Below are 25492 nucleotides of genomic sequence, written 5' to 3'. Positions count from 1 at the left end.
TGGATGCTTTTAAAACCAGGAGCCAAGCCAGAAAAGTCCTGTCCCCATTACATCTGGTGGTGGAGGGATGTTTGATGCTGTGAGTGAAGAAAATTTGGGTTCCCAGACCTGTGGATGGGACAGAGAAGGGGCATTTCTGGAGGGACAAATAACCACAAGCACCTTAGGAAGGAGATGCTGGTTGCTGCAGCCATGGATTCTATTGCACCAGCCAAAACAGGGCTTCAGGTTCATTTTATTATACATTACTTTTAATACCTAGTTCTCCCCTAAAAAGCTGACCCAGGATGTTCTCTTCCCAGGGTGTTGACAGGAAAATTAATGAGGCATGGACACAGTGCTTAGTTTTTAGGTGGCTGAGTCAGTCTCAATCCTTTATGCCCTCCAGTCTTTTACTGAGTTTAACTCCTATTTATTAAGGGCATCGTGGGCTGTGCCACATCTCTCCTCCTGCTCAAGTGAGTCCAGCTTTGCCCAATTTAACCTGTCTGCATTTTCCTCAGCATGGAATCAGGGAGTGGTTTTGTTTCCAAGGGACCCTAAAACTCATCTCACTCACCCCACCCTACACCAGGTTGGTCTGGATCCTGTCCACCTGAATGTTTCCAGGGATGAGGCATCCACTCTCTATGGCCAACCTGTGCCAGTGCCTCACCATCCTCATTGTAGCAAATATGTACTAAAAGTAGCTCCTATGTCACACAGAGTCTGGCAAGGTTGAGAGATGCTGATCTTCCTCAGCAGTGCTGGTGGTATGAAAATTAAATAATCCCTTTAAAACTACATGGTCTTATTTTTATTAATTTTTTTTTCCTAGATAAAAGCAAGTATTAGAACATTCAAGCCCCGAGAAAAGCGCTTTACTGAGGAGAACCGCAAATTTTCTAAAAAGGTGAAAATTGGGTCTGGGCTAAGCTTTTGCATCTGTAAGGTTTGAATTGCTGTAGCACAATTGCAAGAACAAAACCTATTTATGCATAAAATGCCGAACACATGTAAATTCAGTGTATTTCTGTATATATTAAAAGGTTTGTTTGTGTTAACATGAAATTGCTTTCTGATCTGGCTTGCATCAGTAGTTCTGCTTTGTGCTTCAGAGTGGGGAAAATGATAGCTGTGGATTTTGCACACTTCGCAGCACTTAAAGCTCAATGAAAGCCTTATTCCCTTCTTTGTGAAGAAAGGCTAAATTCCTTATGTAGAAAATCCATAGGATTTAAGAACAATGGCCATTTTTCTTTTTTAAATTGAGAGGCCTTACAATAAGTCTAAAAATCCCTATTTATTTCTATGGACTAGTCCAAAACATGTAGAATAGAGCAGCAGACTACATTTTCTCTGTCCCTTTCCCTGAGACATTGATGTATTTTAAGAATTGAATGACGATAAAGGTAGGTTTGTATAACTGTTTTAGTTTTGGCATCAGTTTGTGCCTTTTTTTCCCCCCTTTTTTTGTAAGAGATGAGGAAAATCTGGAAGGTTTGGGTGTAATCAGAAAGCAGACAGGAGCTGGCGAATGCGTCTGAAATAGAGGCTTTATTTGTAATATGTGCCCTGGCATGCGTTTGTAGCCTAAATTATCCCTTTTTCTAAAGCAATAGTAGGATATTAGTGTGTTTGATTAAACTCCTCTTCTCCTCCCCTCCTCCCACTCAATATTTATCAGATCTTATCAAGAAATGTTGATCGCGTGAAAAAAATCACCATGGCAATATGGAATACAATACAATTCCTTTGGAGCTGCTTTCTCTGGGAGTCCACGGTGAAGAGCCTGATAGCATTTGTGGTAAGTGGATTTCTTCTTTTATTGCATGGGGGCCGAGTGATGTAGGATCTGGAGTGTTCTGTGCCTTCCTCCCCATCAGTGTTCCCGCGTCTTCCTCCCCACCGGAGCGCAGCCCCTTTCTCGTTGGCTGTTGTTGCTGTTTTGTGGCTGCAGGGCAGCTTGGGCCACACTGGGCCTGGTGGGGATGGGAATGGGACCTTCAGGAGCAGCTTTTCCTGGCTGGGAGCAGAGGAGTTCACCTTCTGCACCGAGCGCTGGGGATGTCCATGTCCGTGGTGGGTGATGCCACCGTGCACAGGCTGTAACTGTGTGGCCACTCTGGAATTTTGAATTATTTTAATTTGAAGCATGGCAGCTGTGGGGTAGGAAAGGCAGGAAGTGGTGGCCAAAAAGATGGTGTAGGGAGATGCTTTTGATTTCAGTGGTGCAGTGAGCTGATGGGTTTTGTGCCTTCCATCTTCCATTGCAGTGAGGCATCACTTCACTGCAGGTTATCAATTCCTGCTCTGCCTGTGTTGGCATTGCCTGTTGCAAATTTATTCTCCTGACTGTAATAATACATTGTTTGAAAGAAAAAAGTAGGAGAAGGCTGGTCAGTGAGTTCTACTCCACTCTGCAAACCAAAAGCCAACTTCTCCACCTGCCTGTCTTCCTTTTCATCTCTCTCCTTTTTCCTCTTGGTAGTAAACACCCCATTTGCAGTTTTCTCATAATCCACTCAAGCACAAAAAGATTTTGCCTGCTCTTTATTCTGCGGTGTGACATTTTCTTCATGCTTGAAATGTTTGGCATGCCATTAAAGGTTGCAAAAATCGTTTTGTGGTGGTCCAGCATGCAGAAAGAAAGTTTTTTGAGTTTATTGTTTATTAAGCAATACAACATCCACATCGCTAAGATTTCCTCCTGCGTTTACTGTCTGTGAATTGTAACATACTTAAAGGATTTTTTAAGGAAAACACATCAGTGTATTTGCCACAGATGGGTAAAGTAGACTGGTCCTGATTGAAAGAACCTTCAAAACAAGGGCAGAGGAGCTGTCTTCACTCTGTAGGTCAGAGGGATGGCTCACACAGATGAGTGGGTAGGATGAAGAGGCTCTTTTCTCTAATTTTTTGTCTTCCTGTTTCTTGAAGTTCATTCAGAAGATATTATATGTATTATATATAGTTAATGGCTGGAGAGCAGAGTGGTTGGTACCACTGAAATAAAAGTGGCTGTGCAAAGGAGTTCTGTGATTGTGTCCAAGGGGATCAGGTGGTTGTTCATGCTGGGGCTGGAATGAGAGGGTAAAATCCCAGTGTCCATGTCCTGCCATCACTGTAAGCAGAAATCTAAGCACATATTTAAAAAGGGTTGGTCTTTTTCACCAAAGTGCTTGTGAAGTTACAGCTGTCAAGTTCAGTTTTCCAAACCTAGGAAAAGTTTGGAAGGGGTGGAGAGGCAGAAAAGTAAGAAGGTGGGAAAATGGGTCTACAGAAAAAGGAATTTATTTCCAGTGAAAAAGAGTTATAAGCAGGTTACAAGTTACAGGTTGATAGCATCTTTACTGGATACCATAATACTCCTGGTTTCCTGAAAGGAAGTGGGTAATGGGAAAGGAATAAAAATACTCAACTCTAAGAATAATTACCACAGGCTTCTTCTACAACCCAAAATTTAAGTCTATCTGATTTTTCTCACATGGAGATAATTCAGCTCTGGCACTAAAAATGAAATGCTAATTATATATCTCTCTCTCTCTCTCACTATTTCCAGCGTGAGTGTTCATAGTATTGAAAATACGCACACAGCACAGTAGGTGCAGCATCCCTCCCTGCCCAGTCTGTGTGGAAAATCCACTCCTCATGTGCTGGTTAAAAGATGAGGTGAGGAGGATGCACAAAGCTTCTCTACCCCTTTTTCAGCTGAGTTCATGAAACCCTTTGTTGGTAGCTTCGATGCCAGTTAGGCCCTCAAACTAGAAAATGTGGTTTTTAAAAATTATTTTGCCTTACAGATGATGTCCCTCAGGCCCCTGGCAATTACCATTTTGATCTGGTATTTCCCTTGGTTTCCCTCTACAGGTAACCCATGCCCCTCCTTCCAAGGGGGAATGAAGTGAGTGAGGAGGAGGAGGAGGAAGACAAGCAGGCTGTGTAATCATGACAGCCTTGTTTTCCTCAGCAATCAGACAAAACCCACTGCCAGACAGATAAAATATTTGTGAGGTTGTCAGAGGACAGCAATAGCCAAGGACATGGAATCTTTCACCTTCCTGTTTCAGTCTTCCCTCCCCATCAGTGCCACAGCTCGTGTGTGTGACAAGGACATCAGCAGCTTTTGGGGGTGTAAGAGAAAAAGAGGGACAGGTGAAGAGGGAGGAAACAGAGGACAGCACAGGCAGGACACGAGTGAATGAGAAAAATGCTCTCACTCTGTTGCCTCATTTATAAGATTCATCATCCCAGGCTAAATTTCTTTATTAGGATGTAATGGTGAGGGGAGACAGTCCAAGAACATGTGAGTAGATGAATTTTTTTGTGCTATAAAAATGTAATCACATTTTTCATCAGCGTTCTGTGCTTTTAATCTGATGATTTTTCATCCGAGTTAATTGTATAGGCACAGAGGACACTGGGCTCTGCTGAAGCACATGTAAAATCAGATTTTTTTTAGGAAAGAGGGTTGAAAGGGAGGTGAGATGAAGAGCAAATTGTCACTTTTGGTGATGTTTGCCCTGTGCATAAAGGGTTTGGTGGAAATGGTGTTACACAACTGGAGAAAACATCCTGGGTCAGTGGAAGGGGTCACACATAGAATTTCTGGGTTCTTCATAGTTTACCTCTCTTCACTGGTCTGGTGTTAAAAATGGCCAGACATGGTTGTGTCTGCCTGGGAATATCAGGAATATTCCCCCATGTGAAAAATGTAGAGTTGACAGTGTTCATATACCAAGAGATAACCTTTAATTACTTTGTGTATTCTTCTCCATCAGTTCAGGGTTTGGGGGGATTTGTAGATTTTTAAGACCAAAAAGACCTTCAAACATCCCTTTCTGTTTAATCCTGATACAGTTATATCTGTATTCAACACAATATGTTGTGTTTTGATTGAAACATATGTCACAAAAAGGTCTTTATTTTGAAGTGAAGGACACATAGTGCAGTACATCCCTGTATGGTCCTTCCCATGTGCCTGGCAGACTCCATATCCTACCTTGGACAATTTCCTACCACTTTGCAATCTCAATGTTGTAATTTTAGCCTGGTCCTCTTCACTCCTTCCTCCCCACGCTTTTCTCCATTGAGACATCACTTCCACACAGCATTACTGGTTTCCAAAATCTGGATTTTTGTCCTGTAGTGTGCCTGGGGGAATGTCTGCTCACAACTCAGCTTTTATGTCTGATTATAACCTGTTTGTTTTCCCCACTCATGCATACAAAAACTTGTCTTCTTACCTTCCTGTTGCACATTTAAACTAAATTTTTTGAACCTTCCTTCTGTATGCAAACACTCCCTGCCTGCTTTGCTCCCCCTTTGCTGGTTGTGGAAGTGAAGTCTGTAATAACCAAATCATTCTTACTGTATTATATGTATCTTTAAAATATTTAAAAGTTAATTTTAGTCACAATGCTTTTCATGAGGAATTATGCATCATTGCACATTGTGCTTGCGATTTCATACAACATAATTACACCTTCTATTGACACTTTTCTCTGCATTAATGGTAATTATGCCATTTAATGAAATTACAGTAATTGCATTAAAAAATATAAGCTGGTGAGAATTAAAAGGATATATTGACTGGAATTTTTACTATCATATATATATTTTTTTAAAGTTTGCATGATAGTTGCAAGAGACGTTGACAGGATCAGGCAAACGATGGGAAAGCAGCCACCAGAGCACCTCTGGTGTGGCTGGCAGTGCTGCTCTGGATTCCTTCAGGGTCCCTGCACACTCAGCCATGCCAGAATCCTTCATCTGCACTGGCAGCATTTCCCACTCCATCAAGTTCAGGATTCTTGCTGATCCAGGCTGCTGCCAGGGTGGGGACAGGTGGGAGTGATGCTTCCAGCTCAGCAGGGGCCAGCCAGACAAGGGAGGCAGCAGGCACAGGCAGTATTTGTTTACTTTGCAGTGACATTGCACTGTGTCTACTAATTATTTTATGATGGTTTAGTACTGGGAGGAGTGTGTGGAGATGCAGCATAATGTGGTGGAAATTTGGGGCTTCTGATCAAACTCCCTGCACCTATTTAATGGTGGGCAGCTGGGAAAAGGACAGGCATGGGGGCATTTTGGAGCACTTTGGGCTTCCCAGAAATCTGGCTGATGCAAGAGTAAGGGAGCACAACCCAAATGTGAACTTTTCTGTTCCTTGCTGCAGAGGAGGGGTTTTGGCACAGCTCTCCACTGAGATCTCCAAAGTTCTTTAAACCCAGAGGGAGCTTGGGGATGGCTGGTTTTGGACACTGGCCCCTTGGGCTGGGGAAGTTTGGAAGGTTTAGGAGCCCCAGGGCTGGTGTGGTGAGGCTGCAGGGATGTGCATTGCTGTGCCAGATTGCTTCAGGTCTGACCTGGGGCAGTGACAGAGAGAGAGAGAGGACAGAGCCTGCAGCCTGTGAACTTCTGGGCATCTCCGCCGAGTGTGTGATGGAGCACTCTGCCACTTCAGCTCCTGATACAGCAGCTGGATCTGAGCCCAGCTAAACTCATCTCAGAGAGAAGATACCAATCATCTTATTAGACATGAGCAATTTTTGATCCCTGTTGAGCTGGGCTATATTTATAGTGATGAACTGCAGGCAAAAGGCCATTGGCTTGTTGACAGTGTCCTCTAAAATTGCTAATTGCATATCAGTAAGAGGGAAATGTTCTTTATCCCCTCAGGAAAGATATTTGTTAGCTCAGAATCTGAGCCTTCTGGAGTTTACTTGGGGTAAATCTCTCATTCTGTATGTGGACAAGTGTCTCCTGCATGTTATGGTTTGGCTTTCCCAAGCAAAGCACAAAATGTTCCAGCCCTGTTTGTGCTGAGCATAATTCAACCCTGGAGATGACAACAATATACGGGTAAAACATCCAATTTAACTCCTGCATTGTTTTGCAACACAGTGATTTATTTTATTGTATTTTTTCCTTGATGGGAGGGGAGTTATAGATCAATAAGAGGAAATTCTTGGGATGAAAGTTTCACAGGGAACATGAGAAATCTGTGAAGAAGGGAGACCAGTAGCAGCTATGGAATAAGATAGAGACTTGGGTCACCAAACCTCTCTTGCACCTCTGGCCAACCAAGCAGAGGAGGGAGGTTTAATTTAACTGAATATTTACCAGTAGGTGGTAATAACTCACTCTTTTATAGGGTGGGGAAGCAAAATGTGCTCTCACATGAACTCCCTTAAAATATTTCTTATTTTCCCTGTGGATTGTCTGCTAATTTTGAACAAGCAGTTCCCTGATACAACACACAAACCACCCTGCCTTGACTACATGTGTAACTGATGAGAAGGGTATAGTCTTTTTTAGTTTTTTTTCTTCCCCCCCCCCTTTTTTTTTCATCCTCACAGCTGAAGATGAAATATAAATCATTGTTCCCAAACTATTCGGGAACAGCATTAAAGTAATGGTAGATTAAAATGTCTCCACATTAAAAAGCTAAATAAAATGAATAGATGTAATCCTAAAGAGAGAAGAATGAGTATTCTTCAAACACTGAATAGGGAACTTGGAAGAAGAAAAAACTTAAAAAAAGAAGGAAAAAAAGTATTAATGCAAAAGAGATGGTCTTTACATCCGTTTTACTGTAGAGCTTTTGCTGAGGGCTGTTCTCAGCCCATTTGCAGCTTGTGTTTTGCTGCAGTTTTAAAGAAGCAGTCGGCAAAGGAAGGAAGGCAGTTTCTATTTAAATAGGGGAGCTGTAAAATATCCCTGCTACAGAAATTCGTACATGTTCAGGCTAGAGCCGGTGCTGGAGGAGGAATTTCACCTAGTAGGTAATTCTTCAGAGCCCCCAACATTTCTTCCCCTTTTCCCCTCTGCAAATCCCGGGCAAAGGCACATCTTTAATACCGTTGTCTCAAACTCTGGTGAAAAGGCTGGAGTGGAGAGGTGTGTTTTTATTTCAGGCTGTTGTATCCCAATAGAATATTTTCCTAATGAAGGAGGAAACGTTTACATCCTGCTTGCCCCTGACTGCTCGTGGCAGTGCCTGTGCAAAGGCGGCAGGGCTGGAGCAAAGCTGTCCGGGCCACGGTGGTACCTGACACAAGTGGCTGCTCGGATGGGAAGCAGGCTCCTCCAGACAATTAAACGGGATGGTTTCACCCTTTCCCCCTGCAGTTTTTACATTTCCACTATTATTCTTCCGTGATTGAAGGGGGAAATACGATTTAGGCTCGAGATCCCAGACTTTGCTTTGCTGCAGCAGTTAAAATTCCTGGAATAGCAACAGTGATATTGACGATGCTGAGAGACACACAGCAAAGTAAACACATGTTATTTCCAGCTCTTTCAAAAATGCAAGAACAAACAAGGACAAAGTTAATAGGGAAATAACCACTTTGAGCCTTGACAACACAATAAACAAGATTTAAAAAGCAGAGTTTGAAGCTTTAGAGTCAGGGCGAGATGGAGCTGAGTGCAGACCAGTACAAATATCCCTTTTAACTTTGAAAAAGATGGATGGCCTTATGTTTCCAGCTCAGAAGTTTAGGGAATTTGCTTCTTACCAGTGAAATGTTCCTAAATAAAAAATAAAAGCAAAACTATGTTTTGCATCTGAGGAGTCACTTCCTCTGTGTGTTCTTAACAAGGCATTTACCCTGTATAGGAATTCCCTTAATTTTGGGGTTGGGGATCTTCCTCTTAAATTATGCTGTGCTGGTATTTTTGAGGCTTTCTGTGCCATGTACTCAGAACTTGAATGCATCACATCAAAATGATTCCCTCAGCCCTGGTAATGAGAGAGACCAAAATCACTGCCTCTCCCTCTTTAATTGCATTTTGTTGGGTTTAATTGATGATAAAGCCTTTTAATACCTTGGCTGTGTGTGTTCAACTCTGTGGTCCAAGCATTTGGGTAAAAGAACAGTCCTGATGTAGGATAAGCCTCTGTGCAGCTGGTCAGCAGAAATGTGTATGCAGCCATCCAGTCGAGAATTAAGGCAGGGAGAAAGAAATTCAGCTTTGTTATAGTGTGTGGATTTATCCCTGGAAGGTGTTGGTGCTAAGATACCTGAATAGATACGTGTGTCTGTCAGTCTCCCAAGCCAGATTGGAAATGTGGTTTTCATCTCTTTGGCTATTTAATGACAGCCCAAAAAGCCAAGGTCAAATGTGGGAACATTTTATCTAATTAAAAAAAGAAAAGGCAAATTAAAAAGGGCTCTTTCTAGCAAAAACCTGAACTGAAGGCATCCACAAATCCTTCTTCCTCCCTTTGTGCTCAAGTTGCAACCTGTTGGAGAACTCTGCTCTGCTTGCATTTCCAGCTAATTTGATATTGCCTTTTTTCTTTTTCTTTTTTCTTTTTTTTTTTTTTTGTGGTTGAAGCTTTGTCATTTGTTTCGAAGCTGTCATTTTTATTAGTCTCCCTGGCTGATCTTTTTGGGCTCTCGTCAGGTGGTGTGTGTTCTCCATTGTCTGCCTGGTCTTGGCAAGCTGTAGGTCCTTTTATTGCCATATGACGTGGGCGTGCTTGCAGCAGTAGCCTGTAATTATACCCACCACAGGTGACAGTTACAAGAGAGCTTTGGTAATAATTTTAGCTGCCTGATCTGATGTTTATGAAGAGCAAACCCTCTTTGTGGTCTGGCTGGAGTTTGCTATATTGTGTTGTACTTTCACCGTTTGATTTATGAAGCCCTTTTATTTTTTTTTTTTAATTTTATTTTTTATTTTCCCTTCATATATAACGCCTTGTGTCTTTTAAAGTCCCAAAGTTTTGCAAAAGATTGTTGTTGATCTTATGCTATTTTGTACTTTTCCTATTTATTTTTGCACGCCTTGTATTTATTTTGCTTTGCTCAGCACAGCCAAATAATACTCTTGCCTGTTGCTGGGTTTATTTGTATATTTAACACTGGTGAACTCCTGTATCTAACACTCCTGCCTCACTATCAGATATTCTGTGTTCTCCCAACTGTGAGAGTAATCACACATTAGCATTTAATTATTTAAATTTTTTTACCTTTGACTATTATTTAACTGTTTTAGAAAAAGTGAAACTCTCTCTCCAGCAAGGCAGCACTGGTTCCTTTACTCCCAACAAAATTGCAAAATTTGGATTGTGTCAAGGATGAATTTAGCTCATGATTTTTATGGATATCTTACAAACCTCCATTCTGACTTCAGGAATTAGCCAGAAAAAAATTTGACAAGGCTGACATGCCCACTACCTGAAAGCTGCTTCTCTCTTGTGCTGTATTTATTTTTGCAGTCTTAAATGAAACTCTCTTTAGCGAAACTAAAATTCTCTCTTTAGAGAAACTTCAGATGCCCATTAAAACTCATGGGCATCTTCTGAATTTTTGATTCTTATCACAAGATTCTGACTTGTGATTCTTCTGAATTGAGTGGCAGGTTGAAAACCAAGAGAAATTTATCTGCAATAATTTGCTACCTTATCTGATCCTAAAGGGATGATTTTCCATGTCAGGATTCTGTAATTTTCATTTTCCCAATTTGCCTGGTGCTTTTTCTGAAAGTTCACTTTATTCATGGACTAGAAATTGCATAAACAAAGACGAAATTAGTATTCTGAGTTGAATGAATGTTGCATCTGCGTGAGACTCATTAAATAGGAGTGTGAGACAGAAGCTACTTACCCACCACTATTGGAAATACCAGAATTTGAGAAGCTTATTTGTAAAATTCCCAAAGTTGGCATGGATTTAGACTCTGCAAGCTGTATGGGAAAAACATAAGGCGCAGCCCAAACAAACAAACAAAAAAGGCAGGAAACCCCTGGCATGTAGGATGAAAAAGTTATATATAAGGAAGCAAAAATTCCATTAAAATTAAAAATTCTTATACTTAGTGTGTCTTCTTTTCCCCCAGAGCCACAGGTGTATTGATTTTCTTTCAGTCAGCATCTGCTTGGGTTTGTTTCATTATTCACATTACTTTGACCTGACACCTTTTAGAAAGTACTTTAAAGCACTCAGTTTTACAGGAAAATTGTAGACATTGACTATTATTGCCCATGTCATTGGTGGAACACCCCTTTCAGTGTTTTTTAATTTCTTTTAGTTTTAAAAAGGTAGATTTTTTCTTTTAACACGAATGTAAGCTTAGAGCAACACTGCTTTCCCCTGAAGCACAGAGGAAGTTTTTATTCTTCCAGAATGAAGGAATAAGTAGAGACACATCTGTAGGTGGATTAAATCACTGTAACTCCATTAGCTTCAGCAAACCTGTGTTATTTAACAGCAGTTTAAAAAATCTGCATCCTCGTTTTGGGCAAAAATCCTGTGTGAATAAAACGATCATGTTTTCTGAGAGGAGGAAAAGCCTGTAGATGGCGATGGACCCTCAGGAATGAGCCAGCTCTGGCATTCAGGCTTTTGTCAGATTTTTCTGGCAGGTTTTCTTTCTCTTGCTTGAACTATTTTATTTTTAATTTAATTCACCCTTTCTCTCAGTGCTAATGTAACACTAGTTGCAGGAATCGTGACAACTGGAAGAAATTTCCTATTTGAAGGTAATGCAACATTTGGTTTTATGATGGAGACAGATACACCTTGAGGGATTTCTCTTAAGGTGTTTGCTTGTCGGGCTTTTTTTTTTTTCTTTTTTCCTTTTAAATAAGAAAGAGTTGGATCCTTTACAAGTTCTGAAATAAAAAGAGATTAATAGAGAAGCTGCAGAGCAAATACACTTTTTTAAAAAGCTTGTTCTCATTTAGCTTTACTTTTCTTTATTAGCACCTAAGATGTGCTTTAACTTAGAGGTAATTCTTAAGTAACCAGAAAGTTCTTGGGTTGTTTGAGGATAGCAGTAATAGTAAAAATGCCTTAAATCAGGGTATGTCCCTTACATTTCTTTTTTTTAAACTATTCAGTTGAAAATAAATGTGGAGCAGTGGGATGACTGCAAAATCCCAGAAATCTGATTAAAAAAAAAAAAAATCTTTACTATTAATTACGTATAAATTTGCTTCCTCGGTAAAGGTTTGCACTGCTACCAATAACATCAATAGAGTTTTGATCTCTCCCCCCACAACTTCGTGAGAATTAAATCTCTTATTTTTAATTGTTGCATCCACACTGTAGTCAAGCTTAGCTGGTTTCTTTTGGTGTTTTTCTGTGTGTTTTCTTTTTTCCTTTTTAAAGGTAGTGCTGTGATTTTGAGGTGTGTTAATAAATATGTAGAACATGTAGTGTTTTGTACCAGTCTAATATGCTGATTTATTTTACCTTTAGCATTACCTGTGTAAAGTCAGCATGTTTACTGAGAGATGAGTGCCAAAGGTGAGCAAAAGTCTTCACTAAAACAGCCTTTAACTACTTTGCTAGCTCAGGTTCAGAACTTTCTACTTTTGTTTTGGGAGAAGTTGCTGTCTTCCGTACTTCCCTCCAGCTTTCATCTTTTAATGGAAGAGGAGAGCAGCACATCTCTGTATCAAAGCCAATTGTCAGCTTTCATTAGATGCATTCTATTGTTTGTTCAGATTAGAAATAACTGCATTACACTTTGACTTTGAAGGCTTGCTTGTTTTTAAATATACTGGGTATATGTGACCTTTTTGTCATTTGTGATGCACTTGGCTTGGCAAATTTGAGATACCCATTTCAGCAGCAGCCAAACCTTTTTGTAATGCAGGCACTCCACAAAAAGGCACTTTTTGTAGGTCTACAAAAGTAAAATAAAACCCTGCTGCTAATGAAAAGCATTAATAGCCTCATCTAAATATTTTTTAGCCATAAGGGTACCTCAAATGCGCTGCATGGGGGGGAGAGCCCTCAGTGCTTAGGGAGAGTGCAGCACCCATTTTTTAGCAGTGGGTAGGAATCCAGTGAGCTGCTTTTATCTTCCCATTATGTATTGGCCATAGGAGATGCGGCTTCTGTCAGAACATGATGGCAAGACAGCCTAATTCCATTAAAAATTTTGCACTAAGCAAATTTTCTTAAAATGTTTAGAATATTAAATGGGAAATGCATAATTGATACAGAGATATTAGCTTTTTTTTTTTTTTTTTTTTTTAACTGAACATGCCCATCAGGAATGAGATGATGACTTGTTCCAGCAGTTAAGAAAACTTCCCCAGATACTTCCATGTACACATTTGGGAAAATTATTTGCAATGATATATTTCAATTTCCTTAATAAACTAGACCTGTCTTCCTAATTCCCTTTCCCTTAAGTCCCTCTGCAGGGGTTAAGAATTGAAGCATTTTGAAATTATTATCAGATAACTGTTTCTATGAATAAAAAACTAATCTAAGCTTTTTTTTCCCCCCAAAAAATAGATTTATATTCCAAAGCTGGGAAATAAACAGTGGCAGTAGAAAGGAAATATGAGATTAATAAAAATGAAGACATTTTGCAGAGCTACTCTGGATGGTTTTAATCTTGTTTTGTTTCTTTTTCTTTTTCTTTTTTTTTTTTTTTTCTCCTTCTTCTGGGAAGTAGTACTGCAGCAGCAGCATGCCTTGCAATGAGAGCAATTCCTGCTTTCTTTTTTGAAAGTTGTGTGAATACTGGCAGAGCCAGTGGTCCTTTAGAGCCCAGTGAATCCTGTCTTACCCAGGGATACCTACAGTAAGACACAGAGAGGGGGGATGAGATCAAATGCTCTGGTTAAAAAGCCTTGGGGAAGCATTATGTGTCTGAGGCCTGATCTATTGTCTGGGAGGTCGGAGAGTGTTAATGCACTCTGCAAAGATTAAACTCCCTCTCTAATTGCTGCAACACTTCCTTAAAGGATTTAAACAGTCGGGCAAGGTGATGCTCCTTGTCAATTTTTGCCTTCTGACAGCTGTTGAAGTTTATCTGTCTTTCCGTGGAGACCACTAGATCATGCAAAGCCAGCAGTGGCAAAAGCACAGACCCCAAATTAGGACTGTGAGCAATGAATGCTGCTATTTACAACTATTTCAGCATTTAAATACTCTAAGTCCTGAGACCGGGGTTGCTCTTACATTGCCATGCCACTTTCTTTTGGTTATAGTAGTTCTTGAAGTGCTAAAAAAAGTTTAACTGCTGAATTTGATGAAAAGTCACCCTTTTAATTGGGAAGTGCTCACATTATGGTCTCCATCCCTTATTGCTGGGTTAGTGTTTCCCCAGCTACTGTGAGGCATTCTGCTATTTACTCCCAAAATTTTCCTCCCCCCCACTAACTCTGCTTAGCATTTGAGTTTTCTTGGTCCATAAAGCCTGAAACAAAAATGCACTCAGAAAGCTGGTAAAGCTTTAGGCAGGAAAGTTTTTCTGCTTCTGAACCAGAATGTCCACACTGACAAGTGCCTGTCAGTGTGGTAAAAAACCAGTGTCACTAATTTTTTAAGTGGATCAGAACCACTTAAAAGAACCAGTTTATTATTTGGCAGTCCAGATACTTAAAATAGTTTTCATTTGCAAAAGATGCTGCTTTTGCTTGGAAAGTACTTTAGGGGAAGGGATGGCCAAAAAATTTACCTATTTACCAAAAAGGTAAATATTACTGAGAAAGGAGAAGCACAGCTCCACCCCAAGAGAACTTGGGAGATTTAACATTTCTGCAACAAGGCTGTGATATCCTCACGTTCACGGTAGGGCCACATTACTGTAACAGGATTGGAATTTGACCCATCTTTTTCCAAATGCCCGTTCCTGTTTCACAGGCAGATGTGAGTGTGTCCTGTTTCACTGCAGCTCACACAATGTGACAGGTCCTGCTGACCAGAGAGGCATCCTGTAGTTATTTTTTCTGGTGGATCTGAAGCTTTTCAATTTGATAGTGTCTGTGTTTTTGCTAGTCTTGCAGCATCTAAATGTGTTGGTGTATCAAATCCATTTCACACATAAATGTATAAATATGACCTATATAAATATACATATATTCAATGCCTCTTTTCTAGACTCTGAGCAGATGAGTAATACAGCTGTTCAAAGGAGAAAAAGATTTTTTCTTTCTTTCTTTCTTTTTTTTTTTTTTTAAAGCCCTCTTGGCTCTGAATCGGAAATTGAGGAGCAGAATTCATCAAGTGTATTCTGATCGTTCTCAGATGGGTAGTTCCTCCTTCCCTTCCTGCATAGCATGTTCCTTTGCACTGTTGCTATATTACATGAAATGTTTCATCTGTATATAAAAATTAAAAATTCAAACAAAAATCTGGCCCACATGAAGAACAGGCCCTTTGGGCATATGGTTCATTATGCATATTCGTTTAATTACTAAAACACTTGGGATGTCTCTACTGCCCTTGCTTTCAACTTGTAAAGTTGGATCTGTTCTGCAGCACAGAATATGTTGAACAGGCATGTGTCATAAAGGACTTCAGTTTTCTCCTACTTCAAACTCTATATAATGTTCTTGGCTGAATCGTTAGAATTTACTGATTATTAGTTCAATCCACTGCATCAAAACAGCATTTCGGGATCTCTTTTCTCTTAACACCTTCTCTAACCCCAAAAAAGCAAGTTTTACAGTGGTTCAGAGTTGTGTTTAGTGTTGAAGTAATGTGAGACTCAGGATTTAGATTTCAGGCACATTCCCTCAAAGCACCTAAAGCTGCATGTTGAAGCTGTATAACTTTTATTAGCTAGGAAGGGATTGCTGTGATAGTGTGACTTTAATTGATTTTCAGGGCAAACAGGTGGTGATGGTTTAGGCATCCCCCAGTCTCCTGCCATTCCTAATTTGGAGTTGCACATGTAATAGCTTTATTAAAATAAGCAATCTCCTGGCTTTAGTTTTACCTGAACAGCTGCCTGAAATTGCGGGAGTCTTGCAATTTTTTAAATTTTATTTTTTTAAAGATTATTCTGTGTTTTGGAAAGCAAGATGCTACAGGTCTGCTGGTGGAAAATCTCTATTACATAGTCATACTGTCAATATACAGGGGGTGTTTTTGTGTGTCACTGCTGTTAGCTTACAATGGTAACATATCCAGGGTATAATTACAGTGAGCCTCAGTCAGCTCCATGCATTTGTTCTGTAACGCAGCAATTTTGTCACACTGCAGATGATGAACCTGCTGGAATTGTTTAAGTGTTGTGTAATCACGCTGTTCCTGGTGTCCTGGGTGTGGGTCAGGTGTGGGGAGGGCTGGGGTTATGAACTGCATTTCTCCTCTTCACTGTGGGAAATCTATCCCAGGCAGATAAAGAGATTTTCTGGGCTCTGGCATGGGGATGTGTTGGGGAATCCCAGGTACAGTTTAAGGACAGAGGATAAATAATCTGGAATTCTTTGCCTTTAAAGATATAATCTCACTGCTTTATATGTGCTTTAGGGGTGCTTTTAGATTTCTGGGTTTGTGGTCTTGGTTTACTGGTTTGGGATTTTTTAAAATTATTGTTTTGTTCCTTTGCTCTGTTTCAGTCTGGAAATGGGTTTTTTTTTTAGGACTGGAGGTTTTTGAATAGAGAGTACCAGGGAGTTTTGCACCAATGGTGCTACAATCATCTATTCCTCATTTGTCTGGGTTTAATGCCAGATTCTACAAACCTGGTTTTTGATTTTTTCTTTTTCCCCCTGTGCCATAGCTGTAGGTGCCAGGGAAGTAACCTTATGTGTGATTCTCACTGAACACAGTCTAATTTAACATGTTTGCTTTATTAGAGAGCCCTTTTTCCTTTACCCATTCAGCTCTAATTTACATTATGAACGTGAAGGAGGAGTCATTAAAGTAGTTTAAACATAATCATTTAAGACTCCCATTTGTTACCAATTGGAACCCAGTTGAGAGCCCAAATTTAAGAGCACTTCCACCACCACTCCTTCCACTGTGAACAATTACGTCACCATCTGTCCCTTGTTGCTAATGTTTCTCAAAATGTTTACAAATATATCTCCAAATAAGTGGACATTTATCAGCTCAGCTAATGATAATTTTTTTTCATGACCCTTTTAAGGTGTTCACCTTATCCAGAATAAATAAAATTTGCCTACGTTTTTGCCTTATTTTAAATAGCACAAATATTTTATTTCTGGTGCTTTTTGGAAGAATTATTTACCATAAGATCAGGCTTTTAACTTGCATAATGCCTGTCTTCCCTGCAAATAGATTGTAACTTTGTGTATGAGAATAATTCCAGAGCTGTGATCCTACTGATAACCAAACCAAAACATGAGAATTAAAAATGACCATTTAATTTATCTGTGATATAAAGCAACAGATTTTTTTTTCCCCCCTTGCATGTCACCCCCTCTTTATTTTGGGATCTTCTCCAGTCACCTTAGTCTGTGATAGTAACCCCTTTAGAAATAGCATGCAGATTTATTCCCCTGGCTTATCCCCAGAGGATTACCCCAAAACACAGAAAACTGTTGTAATATTTTTTTGCTTTCCTTTTTTTTATTTTTTTCTGATTTTAAGCTTTACTGCTTGAGGGTCTTAACTGTATTTTACTTGGCACAGGAAATGTAAAATACGTTAGATAAAAGCATGAGGGAAAAATTAGACCAGTCAGCATGTTGGCAAACAGCTATTTCTTCAGTGTCTGCCGCCTAAAAGGATTTGAAATCTTTTACTCTAAAACTGTTGTACATACATAAATATAGAACCCAAAACTCCTGTTGGAGCTGGTTTTGGTTTAACCTCTTATAGGGATTAGGGATAAAGTAGGAACCACAAGAAAATTGGACAGCGGCACCCACTAGACTCGTGGGTATTGGCTTTGAGGGTTAAATGCACATATTTTAGGGGACAGAGGTGACACCCCCAGGCCTGCACCCCTTAATGTTGGAAATTATCATCCATGCTGACCAATGTGCCAGGTATTTGTCAAATAGCTGGAATGCAATATAGAAATCTTAAATTACACACAGACTTTACAAATGATAAGTTCAGTGAAATAAATTTAGACTGAGTGCCTCTTCCCTGACCTCCTCATTACAGAAATACATCCATGGGTCTTGGTTCCACTTTTCTAGGCTGGGTAACCTCATTGGTGTAGCAAAAATAATCAGAATAAAAGAAAACCGTCCCTTTTTAATTAGCTTAGTTTTTGTTTTGTTGTTATCGCTTTCTGATTCCAGGCATTGTTATGAGTAGGGGATAAATCCATTGAACGTGTTAATGACAACAATAATTCAGGCTCAGAGTGGGGACATTTTGTAAGTGTTTGCAGTCTTGAGTGTAGCATCCCAACCTTCCCTGATGGAGTTTCCGACGGCAGTGTCCCAAGAGGATGGTGGAGAACAGATTGCAATATTGTCAGCTCTTCTGATTTCTCTGCGACTTTTGCAGAACATGCTTCTTCTTAAAGCACCATTTCTTAAGAGTCCTGTGATTGCACATGAATCACAGCTTTCATTTAAAACACAAATGATTCTCTACTTCCTACCAGCAGCAGAGAAAATGAGATCCCCCTGAAGAGTCTAAATCAGGCAATGACAAAAAAGGCCCTAACACATATTGACTTAAACAGTATGAGTTTTTTCGCATGTTTTTTGGGACTATTTTTATTGGTTTTGAATCTTTTTTTGTTGCAAGTGGGGAACGTTGTTTTTTTTTTTTTCTTTTGCTTCTGAATATTTTGTAAAATTGTGACCATGCTGACCAGAGTTCCCATCCATCTCCACAGGCTTTATTCTTTTACTCCTTTTTCTTGTTTAATCTTCACATGTGATGTAAATTGCCAAGCACTAGTTGGGTACTCCCCAGCAATTTGGGCCCCCTTTTTCCTCCTTGAGCTCATCCTAGGCCATTCACTCAGCAAGATGCAATTGGGAAAAGAAGAGTTGGGATGTGAATATGGCAGCAGGACATGGCTTTGTGTCATTTAGCCTATGCAGACAGCTGGGTTGGGCAACCATGGCTTGTTGGTTGTTATCCAAGGCATTACCTGAGGAAAAACCCCATTAGCTTCATGCATATGGTAAAACAAATTGTGCAAACATGTCCTTTATTTCTACCTCTTGGTTCTGTGCAGTCACACATTAGGCAGACTGAGGTTTTATGGGGCACAGTTTGATTCTTTGGTCTGGCTTTTGGGATGTTGAAGTGGATTTTTTGTGCCTTTGTTTTTGAATTCCGGTTGTGCTCACACTTACTTCAAAGAGCTTTTTGCCTTCTGGTACACCCTCAAAAAAATTAGTAAGTTGTATGCTGGTGTGTGGAGCAACGCAGAGATGATTTGTAACGTGGCATAAATATTTAAAGGCCTCCATTCCTTCAGGTCATTTTTGATTTTGGTCGTTGCCGTTCAATACAGCGCACGTTCCGCGCCGCCGTCGAGATGCTCCCCGTTCTTCTGCCGGGGACACAAAAAACAAATTGAATCTAAAGTAAATAGGTTTCTTCTGCCAGTGCTGGTTTATTTAAGTGTAATTTCTCTTCCTGCCACGTTCCCCAGCACAGCATTGCAATGAGGGAGTGACTCTGCTCAGAACTGACCCTCCTTGAGCTCCAGTTTCGCGGCTGTGAAGTGCAGTAAGAGCACGCTCTGAGGTGAGGGAGCATCAGGTGAATGTGGGAAGGAGGGTATCAGTCACAAGGCCTCTGGAATGCCTCTTTGGAAGAGGATCTTTAGTGGGAAGTACGTGCTATGTGGTTTCCTCTACCTTTTTTTTGCTGTGCCTTGAGATGGGGCTGTATTAAGATAATTTCCATTCTTTTTCATAACTTCTTTTTTTTTAATACTCTCACTATTCGGTGCAAAGCCAGCCCAGGAGCACAACCCTCATTGCTGCACTCCAGTCAGGCTGGGCCCTCACCAGGCACCCTGATTTTTGTCAGTGGAGGCTCAGCACTGCTGTGTTCCTGCATCCATATTGCCCATATCTGGAAGAGATGTCTCCATATGCACAGCTATATATGCACATATGCACAAATGTACTGCTCTCTGTGAGTGTGTTCATTCTCTCCTCTGCTCTTGTGCTCTCCCTGTCTAAGGGCAGGAATAAGTATCTGTCAGAAATAATTTGTTGTCAACAGGCTTATTGCCTCCAAGGGATACGAGTGCCCTTTTGGGGAGCCAGTATCTTATGTTATTGGCTAATATCCTGTGTTTTGTTTGGAACAGAAAGCTTAGAACCCCCCCAAAAAATAGAGAATTCGTCCCTGAATATTTATTCTCAAAAATTTCTCCTTTTTTATGGACTTCATTTGTGCATTCATGGCAACTTGAAAGTGTGTAGCCCAGAAATAAGTTAAAAATACAGAATTCCTCTCCCCTGTAAATAAGGGGGAGCACGTCTTTCTGTTTCAAATCAAATTCATTGATCTGGTTTAGTGTAGCTCAGTTCAAAACCCAACTTGGACGTTCACAGCAGTATCAGCCCAAGTTTTTCTTGTGCCTTCACAAGTCACACAGAATGTGTTTATAAATCGCGAGGAAACTTTTGATGAAGCTGTTAGAAGTTTAGAGTTCAGTTAAATTGTGGGTTTTGAAACTTGGAGTTTCAAACAATATTTTTCACAGCTCTGCTGATGAGGCATTTCATTAGCCTTGGAGCCTGCACTGACCAAGAAAATAACTTTATACCATAGTTTCCTCGCATGCATTTAATCTCCTTTCACTTTTATTTTTTCCATCTGATGGAATGTATCACTCTCCTCCCATCATTCGTGTCCAAGAGTTATTCTGTCACAAAATACAGCATCCCTCACTGCAACACAAAGTCTTGCCAGGTCAAAAAGAGCCTGTTAATCTTACAGTTAGAAAAATTGTAATTATTGTGTGGAAAAATCACGCAGAAAATCCTATCTTGTGCTAGGTTTCTAAGCCTCTTAAAACTGTTCTATCCCATGACTGTGGGTTTGCTGGTGACAAATGTTTTATGGGCATATTTTAGTAGACACCCGTCTAAAATCTGGTCTTAATAGTCAGATGCTAAATTGGAACCAGAGCGGCAGAAAAACCAGATTTGAAACGTGTTTCTAAGGGTTTGTTTTTACTTTCAGTTGAGACTGCCTTCTCTCATCTTTTGTGCTGCTGTCAAAAGGGCCACTCTCATGGTTGTTCAAACTCCATGCTTCTTGACAGGAACAGTTGGACCCCTCTTCAATGATTTTCAGATGAAACGGCTCCCAAACCTCCAGAGCTTTAACTTGTAGTTATTAGGCCCTTTGAAATAGCAACACATTAATCAGCTGAAATCAAGTGGTCCTTTCTCCAAGGCTGTGATATTGCTGTTGTCTTTTAGGTAGAGCTCTAGTCTAAATATTAGTTTCAAGAGCTCTTTTTTTTCTTTCTTTTCCTCAAGATAGGTCTATCCCGTTCCTGTTTCTATTTTGATCATTGTTTTAGAATGCTGTGAATTAAAGTGCTCACTTCTATAATAGGCTTTTATACTCTCAAACTGCATTAAAAGGAGTAGTGTAGAAAACTCGTTGCTACTACTTTAACTCTTAGTTTAGAAATTGGCTGCTGTGCTTTTAACTTCCCCCACGAACAGTGTGAAGCCCGGCAGAAAAAGTAGCAATTAATGTAATGGATTGTGTCTGACAGAACTTGGTCTAGCAACAAGAAACATTGAAGAAAGGAATGGTTTGTTGAAACTGGATCATTTGAAGCAGGGCCATGGTTTGTGTCCCTGACTCCTGTGGCACTGGGGAAGTGATCTGAACCTGTTAATGGGTTCTCTTTCTAGTTTATGCATTAGGAAAAAGCAGACTGGGGATGACAAGAAATCAAGATACTCTTCAATGCTTTAGCTGTTGTTTACATCAGCAGCTGAAGCATTCTTGAGTTTTAGCATGAAACTATTGATAAGAAAATAATTAAGGGAGCATAATTCAAGAACTTCTCCCAGGCATAGAGTATCATTGAGGAGAGAGTAAAAACATGCATGATTGAGCACCTTGTCATTTGGGGAGTGGGTATCTGTGTCACTGGGCTGCTGGTGCTGTGGTCAGTGTCAGGGAGCTCCCTGAAAGTTGATAAAATAGGACATGGGCCTGCTTGGCATCTGCTTTGAAAACTGATGCTGCAGAACGACTCAAAAGGCTGTTAGAACAGCAGAAATATTTCTATTCGCTCTATAAACATACTCTGAACTTTTATTATGTACTGTGTGTTCGCAGCAATCATTTCCCATACCTCCGAGGCTAAATAATTTCTGAATAGCTAAATCAATTTGTCTTGTGTCTGTGTCGTGTCACAGTAATGAAAGTTCCCTGTACTGTGGCAATAGCAGCAAAGCAGCTCTTGTTAAGGAGATGTGGGAGCTCTATCAAAGCCTCACTGTCTGAGTTATAACTCAGCAGCTGATTAACCAGCCAGCATCAGAAAGGAGGAGACAGCATGCCTCAGCTACCCATTGAGCCCACAGTGAGATCTTGCAGTGAAGCTTTATTTGAGGTCTGAAACTTAATAATACACAAAATGTACTGTAAGATCTAAAATCACCAAGGTCTTGGCTTCGTAGCTTGCCTGAGTGACCTGTGATTGCAAGGTTGTGTTGCACTTGCAGCCGAGCAGGGTGATGTTCACATGGGATGGTGACAGATGCACTAAAATTGGGTCAAGTCCTGCAATTGAGTGAATGGAGGTTCCTCAAGAGCTTCATTGACTCCTTGTAGGACTTTGCCTGGCTGGCTGCTGGTGGGGTCTTTTTGCTGCATCAAGGGGAGGCTGAGTTTGCTGGTACCCCAGGGAGGAGGTGCAAATGCAACCCCCTCCCCTGGGCTGAGGCAAATGTTTTGAATTAATATCTGGAAATGGGAATTTCTATGAAAGGAATTTATGTAAGGATCAGATGAATGTTTGTATGGATGTCTTTTTTTAATCTATGTGTGCCTGAGAAAGATACCTGTGGAGATATGTATAATAACAGGTCCTTGTTCTTTAAGTAACATTTGGGGTAGGGCAGAAGCTGTTATCACCTTCACTTTGTCTTAAAAGACAAGCATATATTCATCCAAGGGAGTTGGAATAGCTTCAGAGGAGCTTGTTCAGGTTAGAACTTTTCATTTATGGGGGACGTTTTAGCTGGGAATATCAAAACTATTGAAGGTTTTATTAGCTAAAGTTATGCAAGACTCCTATAAGACAAATCAAGTACCAGTTCTTGGCCTGGATTCACGTGTTTCTGTTGCCTTGCTTACATATGAAATGTGGATGTGTGAATCATTATCACTTCTAATTTTTTAGTATGTTGAACAACAGGATCAAAAAAGAAAAAGAAAAACACAAACCAAATCGTCTTCCACATTCCTGTGCTGCAAATCAATAGCATGGGGATATATTTCCTGGATGTCAGCCCATTTTATAAATGAATATATCTTGAAGATTGCTTTACAGGCCAACAAATGCCAAGAACAGGATGACAGTCGAATTCCTTGCATAGCAACAGCTAACATGAAATCAGGTGCACTCCAGAAAATGCAAGTGCTGTTTGGGCAAGGTTATGGATACAGGCATTGTTTCTTGGTTTATGTTTGGCCATGGTAGGTATTAACTGGCCATTTGTCTGATGTCAGACAAGTCTTTCTGTTTAAAAAGTTAAAAAGCTGCTGTCTTGTGGGGGTGTAAATTCTCACACTGCTGAATGCAATGGGAAGTGTTTCTTTGGTACAGCGTGGTTATACTTTCAGGTCCATAACACAAAATACATTGCCATTAATGTCCCATTCTACAACTGCCGACATTGTCTTTTTATGTAGTATTTGGCAAGCCAAGGATGAGGGGAGGTAGAGATTTAGTTTCCTCATCACCCATAGAGTTTTCCCTTTGTTGTTTTTTGAGATACTTCTACTGGATCTGACTCATTTCCATTTACCTGTATTATTCTAAAAATGTGGTTGTTGTTTTTGATCTAACCAGTTTCTTTTGGGGAAAGAAAAATCAGAAAAATGTGTTTGTGCCTTGTCTTTGAAGGAGATTGCTTAAAATAGCTTCAAGTTGCTACCAGCATTAGGCAGTTCTGGAAACACTATGTCTGAGTAGAAAAGGAAATGGGATCACAACATACATTTTATGGCAGTTCTGGATTTAGTTTATTAACTTTTCATTGCCAACCCCTCCAAGTTTGCAGTCTGTTCAGGTGTTGTTGGTACTTGTAAGATAGGATTGCAGTTTGGCTTGATGCAGTTTATTTTTGAAAAATCCTATGTGCTTTTTAGATCCCCATCACATTATTTGTGTGTTTTGCAGTTCCAGTTTGGCTTCTGGTTTTGCTTCTGGTGAGTTTTGTCAGATACCACTCCAAACACACAGACTCATACTGGTTTTTAGGAAAAGAGACTCCAAAGAACCAGTAAAATCAGAATATGCTGTGCTGAAAAATGGCAAGAGTATGAGAACGGAGACTAGGCTGACTGGATCCCTTTCCAAAACAATGAATCATGTGCAGCCTAAGGCCTTGCCTCCTGCAAGGTGACAGTCCTTTCTCTGTGCTGCTGTGCCAAGGGTATTGGTGGATTAATGGTGAGGATGCATTTGCTGATCATCCCCTGTGGAGTGACAAGGGAGCTCCTGTTGCACGAGAGGAAAATGCTCTTCCCTAGCCTGGAGAGGACCCCTGGCAGTTAGAGTTTGATGAGTGGAGCAGGTTGACCTCTCTAAGGGCATCTTTTGTACACCAGCACTAAGGACAAAAGGTTTTGAGGCTGGAGGGATCCCAGGAAGGAGTGGAGAAGCCTTGGGCTGACCTCGTGTTCATGGCTTCTCCTTCCCCAGCTACAGGGGAGGAGAAGCCGACAAGCAGCAGCCTAATGAACTCACACAGAAGAGAGGGAGCAGATTTCTTTCCAAAAAATAATAATAATCTGGGTGGGGTTAGCAGAGATTCAAGGCTGAATGTGCACAGTGATGATGACTGACAGCCTTTCTTACGTGTCTCTCTCTTTCCACCCTTGTCTGTGTTCTCCAGGTGTTTGTGGTCACCGTCTGGACCGTGGAGCTGTACATGGTGCCCCTGGCCTTGCTGGTGCTCTTTGCATACAACTTCTCCCTCGTCACAACAGGGAAGGTCAATAATGCCCAGGATGCCCAGGCAAGTAGAGTGACATTTCTGGCAGCCCCAGTTTGCCCCGAGTGAAGCATCACACGTTCCATTGGCATTAAGTTGGTTGTGTAGCTAAACAACACTCTTGTTTCAAAGTTACTAAAAAGAAACCTCAACCCTCTCAATTTTCATTATTCAATTAGAGCAATAAAACATTCATAGTAGGAGAAGAAGATGAGAGTGTGTAGGAGGTGGATTTCTCTTACTAAATACCTACAAACGTTTTTAAGTAGAATTAAAAAAGGTTTTCAAAGCAGCAAGTTCCTAAAAGCCATTCCCCTCCTGCCACTGCACTCTGCAGCACACTCATGATTCGTGTTTCACAGAAGAGAAAAGTCAATAGAATCCAAAAGAGAATGTAGTTCTTTTAAGCCTTGTCCTGTGATCTGAGGTCTTAGGAAGCTTTTATTCCTCTTTCCCATTCTCATCTCTTAAAGACCCAAATTTTTTTTTTTCCCCCAGAAATTTAGGCTTTGGTTTTTAACTTGGGAGAAAGAAAGGTTTAAACACAGAAATAATCACCAAGTGTGTCAAAGTCCTACTGTTGGGGTATGAAATGATTGTTTGATGTTGACTACTGTCTTTAACAATGGTAATTAGAGCTAGAAAGGAAAG

General features: G+C 40.4%; 1 protein-coding gene across 2 annotated transcripts in view; it reads left to right on the top strand.

Annotated features, from left to right (window-relative positions):
• MCTP2 (multiple C2 and transmembrane domain containing 2) overlaps positions 1–25492 on the top strand; it is a 100337-nt gene that overhangs the window by 55390 nt on the left and 19455 nt on the right. For both annotated transcript variants that reach the window (XM_054272550.1, XM_054272551.1), the window contains 3 exons: positions 818–892; positions 1667–1786; positions 24743–24865. In XM_054272550.1, coding sequence (XP_054128525.1) covers positions 818–892; positions 1667–1786; positions 24743–24865 — 318 coding nt within the window. The remainder of the gene's footprint in view (positions 1–817; positions 893–1666; positions 1787–24742; positions 24866–25492) is intronic.

The sequence above is a fragment of the Melozone crissalis genome, unplaced genomic scaffold, assembly GCF_028551555.1.
Source record: "Melozone crissalis strain CALT ecotype California unplaced genomic scaffold, PUWL_Pcris_2 ptg000014l_1, whole genome shotgun sequence".
Taxonomy (NCBI): Eukaryota; Metazoa; Chordata; class Aves; order Passeriformes; family Passerellidae; genus Melozone; species Melozone crissalis.
The sequence above is the reverse complement of the archived record's forward strand: the minus strand, read 5'-3'. Positions and strand labels throughout refer to the sequence as shown.